The sequence below is a fragment of the Ipomoea triloba genome, chromosome 3 (assembly GCF_003576645.1).
Source record: "Ipomoea triloba cultivar NCNSP0323 chromosome 3, ASM357664v1".
NCBI classification, from domain to species: domain Eukaryota; kingdom Viridiplantae; phylum Streptophyta; class Magnoliopsida; order Solanales; family Convolvulaceae; genus Ipomoea; species Ipomoea triloba.
Genome location: NC_044918.1, coordinates 2587648 through 2592896, shown reverse-complemented (window position 1 = coordinate 2592896; position 5249 = coordinate 2587648). Strand labels below are relative to the sequence as shown.

The 5249-nt window shown below is 32.2% G+C and overlaps 1 protein-coding gene across 1 annotated transcript; it reads right to left on the bottom strand.

Moving 5' to 3' along the window:
• Nucleotides 1-2142: 2142 nt before the first annotated feature.
• LOC116014039 (UDP-glycosyltransferase 91A1-like) lies at nucleotides 2143-4545 on the bottom strand. The gene is made up of 2 exons (XM_031254026.1): nucleotides 3717-4545; nucleotides 2143-2958 (listed from the first exon to the last, which is right to left on the bottom strand). The coding sequence occupies exons 1-2, from the start codon at nucleotides 4502-4504 to the stop codon at nucleotides 2298-2300; spliced, it is 1449 nt and encodes a 482-aa protein (XP_031109886.1). The 5' UTR covers nucleotides 4505-4545; the 3' UTR covers nucleotides 2143-2297.
• Nucleotides 4546-5249: the final 704 nt, after the last annotated feature.

Here is a 5249-nt window from a genome sequence, read left to right as displayed (position 1 = left end):
TACTTTGATAGTATATTTTAAACTTTTGTTTATTATCATAAATAGTGTAAATAGATGTTCGAAAACCTTTAGTTTTGTTTCTAAATATTTTCTAAGCATTAAATGTAGCACAATCAAAACCACTCTAGATCATTATTTAAATAAGGGAAAATGACACTTTTTCCCCCTATGTTATGTGCATATAGCACTTTTTCCCCCTTGTGTTATTAAAGTGGCAATTTTTCCCCCTAAAATGTTAAATTGACATATTTACCCTTAAAATAATTATTTCATTTATTTTTCTTCTCCAACAAATTATTACTTATATATATGGATGATCACGATTCGGTTCGAACCTAACCAAACACTGTGGCAATCATACCGAAATAGTATGGACGGTTTTAGTTACGATTCAGAACCTAAAAAAAATAAAATTAAATAATTGTTGAACTGTGAACTGGAACTAAACCACAGTCATATATAGTGAAAATAATCAAACACTTATTTTGATAAATCGATGCAGTTCGATTTCAATTTCGATTTTGAATCGCCAATCAAAACTTATTTATTTATTTTTTTAAATTTTATTTCTTATTTAAAAATAGTCTAAATTCAACAATTATTTTATTTTATTTTTTCGGTTCTGAATCGTAACCGTAACCGTCCATACTATTTAAGTTCAATTACTACAGTGTTCGATTAGGTTCGTATCGAACCGTGATCTTCTATACATATTAGTAATAATTGGTTGGAGAATAAAAATAAATGAAATAATTATTTTTAATGGCAAAAATGTCTATTTAACATTACAGGGGGAAAAACTATCACTTTTAAAATAACTGAGGGGGAAAAACTACTACTTTAATAACTCAGGGGGGAAAAGTGCTATATGCACATAACATAGGGGGAAAAGTGTCATTTTCCCTTTAAATAATAGGTTCATATTTGGTAAGTTTATAATCAGGGACGTATCCAGAAATTTGTTTCAATGGGAGCGAAAAATTAAAACAAAATAGATAGTCAAAAAAAAAAAAGGAAGAGATACTTAAAGAAATATAATCATAAATATTGTTGGATATAGGCGATAAATAAAACACATCAAAACTTTATAAAAATATTTATAACAAATTAATTTGATAAATTAATTCAAATAGAAAACAAATTATAAATTACATATCTCATTATTAATATATATATATATATATATATATATATTACATATTAAAAAATTCATAAAGCTTTTTTGAAGCAATAAGGGAATTGAACCCCCTAACATTTCTTAGCATAAGAATACATCTATCAACTAGTCAACGTAACATCTTGTGTATATTAATCTATTTTTAGTTATATATAAGTATATAACTATATATACCATAAAAAATATTTTTATGGTATATACACTTCAAAAAATATATACCATAAAAAAAAAAAAAAAAGATAAAAGCGCATGTGCTTCCCATAAGATTCAAACAGACAACCCTTGGTAAAGCATAACGCAACTCTACCATCTTGTTTAGCTAACTCTTTATTTATTATATCTGTTTTTATATATTTATATCTAAAACATGTATATATATATATATATATATATGCATATATACATACAAGGCTATATAGGGGGGGGTGGGGGGTGAGTGGGGGCAGCTGCCCCCAGGGTGGTTCCGTCACTGTTTATAATAGACTTTGTGATTCAACGTAACGTTTAAAGATCCATACTAATTTATTGAAATTTATTCCTTTTAGTTCTACTAGTATTTTCGCTCGTGCGCTGCACAGAATAGATTTGCTATAATATGTTAAGAATATTTAGATCAATATACAATTATATAAATTATAATATCAAATATTATATATTTATATAGTGCAATTGAAGAATTGAGTTTGAATATTGCTCAACCCAGCAACCATACTTAGAAAATCAAAGATTATATTAGTTAATCATGCCAAATTTACTTTGTCTGTGCGTGCACACACGCATATAAAGTGTATTGATAACATGTTGTAATTAGCCTGTTAGCTCAAACATGTGAATCAAAGAAAAATGTAAATAAAGAGTAATAAAAGAAAAATAAAGAATAAAACTAGCCCCTTCAAATCACACATCTTATATTCAAATATATATATATATATATATATATATATATATATATATATATATATATATATATATAGATATAGATATATATATAGTACAACATTAAGTAGTGAATAAATGACATAACCGTTACAAACGCTACGTACACACTAATCATAATGTTCATAATCAATAAAATATTTATAACAACAATGACAAATTATCCGATCCGACCTTATCCTTGTTATGGTTTCAATTTTTTATGGTTGTGCAGAAAATTTAATAAATTGTCGACGTAAGCGTCTTGCTTAGCTTTGTCACAAAACAATCCTTTCATCTCCTTAATTTTATCTCTGTAAATCTTTCCTCCTTCTTCAACTATCACAAGTTTCAACGAGTGTGCTACCGAGTCACGGGTAAACCACCCGTCTCTGTCATCTCGTGGTATCGAATAAGCCATCTTCTTTTCCTCCAAAACCCTGGCATTCAACCCTTGATCCGCCAAGAAAGTTAACAAAACCAATGGCTTCTCAAACTGTATTGCCTCCACCACAGAACTCCAGCCAGAGTGCGTCAAGAAACCTCCCACCGAGTCGTGACTCAGGATGTTGAGTTGAGGTACCCAGGTTGTGCACACAATAGCACGGTCGTTGGTTCGCTCTTCAAATCCTTCTGGAAGTTGAATCAACTCGGTGTCCGCTTCCCCGCGCTTTGTTCTGAGAACCCAAAAGAAAGGCAAACCAGAGAGCTCCAAACCAAGTGCGATCTCAGTGAGCTCAACTTGACTCGGTTTTGCCTCGCTTCCGAACGCAATGTAGACAATCGAACCTGTCACTTGCCGATCGAGCCACCCTTTGATTACTTGCCACTCGTCGTTCTTGCTATCATCAGCTTCAACATTGGCCCTGTTTAGTAAATGGTTGTTAGTTGATCGGGTTAGAGGGTATAACTACTTAATAACATTAAGGCCTTGTTTGACAAATAGCGGTTAGCATATTGTGTTAGCGGTTAGCAAATAGCGAATGGGTTTGACTAACGGATTATGTTGGCGATTTATAAAAAGATATTTAGTAAAATTAGCTATTTAGATTAACGGTTAACATGTAAAATAACCTTAAGAATATAATAATAATAATAATAATAATAATAATAATTTAAAAAAATAAAAGTAAAAATAAATTTCCCCACTTATCCCACATTTATTGAACAGTTTGCCCACCAGCCACTTGGTGGGCAAATTGAAAGTTAAATATTTTTTTTATTATTATATGCTAAGGGCATTTTGGGGAAAGAAAATCTTTTCTCAAAACGCCATTTGCAAATGCTGCAGTATGCCGTGTTTGTAAAATAGACAGTTTGGAGCAAATCGCTGCTCCAAATTGCCATTTAACCAAACAATTTTTTCAGCGTTTTGATCTTGGTCAAATTGTTGAAATGGCGGATCTGACTTTTACCAAACATGTCCTAAAAGTATTTAGTAAATTAGTTGTTTGGTATAATTTTTTTCTCAAAAAGTTAATTAAAAAATTATTTATTTTTTAATTTTAAAATTTTAGAATAACAAAAAGTCAATTAATTAAATACTTATATTAATTTTTTTAACCAAATCAAATAAATAAAATGATAAATAAATCAAAATTAATTGATATGCTAACTATTTTACCCAACAGATCCATTGTAAGCCGTGGTCGGAAGCTGCCCAACCGGAATAACCGGCTTCCGGTGCATGTCCTCCACAAGCTTTAACCATTCGGGTTCGAACTCCGAACAACTCCTCACGGCCAAAATATCACAACGTTGGATCGTCGACATGAAACGAAACTCGTCAGAAACATTCTCTTCATCGCCCGTCACACCATCTAAAATACGAGAAATCTCGAAAAGCCGAAACGCGACCGACGATTCGAACGGGACCCATTTCGGCGGGACAGTGAAATCTTCAAGCCTCTTCCGCTCATCATAATCAGCCATTAGTGAAGAAGAAGGCAAAGGTCCAAGAAACCCCAAAAAAGCTGCAATATAGATGCTAAAGTAAGCAGTAGAAACGCCTAGCTTTGATGCAACAGGAGGAAGCCAGTAAGCGTCGAAATCCAGAAAAACCCAATCAGGACAGGAATCTTCTAGAAACTTGGCCATGGATTCTTGGAGACCGTCATGAGCTAGCTTCAGATACTTAACTTTATCATATGGAACATCAATGGTCGCCTCGGCATTTTCTGGAAGGTTTTTGACATGAGGCAAAGGAAGCTTAACGAAACTGATTTGAGAAGCCAGAGATCCAGAGAATTTAGGAAGGCGATCAATGTTTGTAGGTGTAGAAACAAAGGAAACCTTGTGACCTTTTAAAGCAATTAGCTTTGAAAGCTCTAAGTATGGGATCATATGGCCAAAAGCTAGCCATGGAAACATCACAATATGAAGCGGCTTTCCGCCCTCACCATTAATCGCCATGGCAAACACTAGCTAGCTCAAAGCCAATAATTCAAGGAAATACTATACTGCAATTAAGTTAAAAAAAAGTCTTGAGTAATTTATAGCAATATTGTCACAAGTCTCCTAATTAAAGCTATCCATTTTATATAAAATTTCTTGTCGTGTTTGGGGATGGATATTATATTAAAGATTATCATGAAGTAAAAAATATATTGAAGATTTCATATAGAAGGGCCAAGTGTTAATCATGATGCTCTCCAAGGGTTATCTTTCTAATAGTTTATAGTTTTCGGAATTGACAGCCGAGAGGTTGGAGGTTCGATCCTCAAACCCGTGGGTTTGAGCCGGTCAGCTATGGGTAACCTAGGCTGGTTTACCTACTTGTGGTTTTTTGCCGGCTAGGGTCACAGGGTTAGGAGAAAACCTCGTTAAAAGAACTTTGTATCATTCTCTTTCCATTGTATGTATCTAGCTAGTGATTATACCCCAAAAAAAAAGTCTGTCATGATAGAAGGGCCAAGGGTTAATAGACTTAAAAAAATTCAAAAATATGTTTTGATATAAAATAAGTTAATATTTCAAATTTACATAGTTAGTTGATATCTTAATTAATTAGTCTTAGAAAATTTACAGTTTTAAAATAAAATGTAAACGGTTAAATTTTAAAAAATATTGTAACAAACATTATATGAGTGTTTGGGAAATGAGTTTCAAGCTTATATTTGGCCAATTTAGTTGTTTGACTTAATAACTTAAAAAATTG

Coding starts and splice junctions, on each gene's coding strand:
- LOC116014039 (XM_031254026.1), bottom strand. CDS start 4,504: ATGGCGATTAATGGTGAGGGCGGAAAGCCGCTTCATATTGTGATGTTT. Junction 2,959..3,716: donor GCTTACAATGGATCTGTTGG/GTAAAATAGTTA, acceptor TTTACTAAACAG/GGCCAATGTTGAAGCTGATG.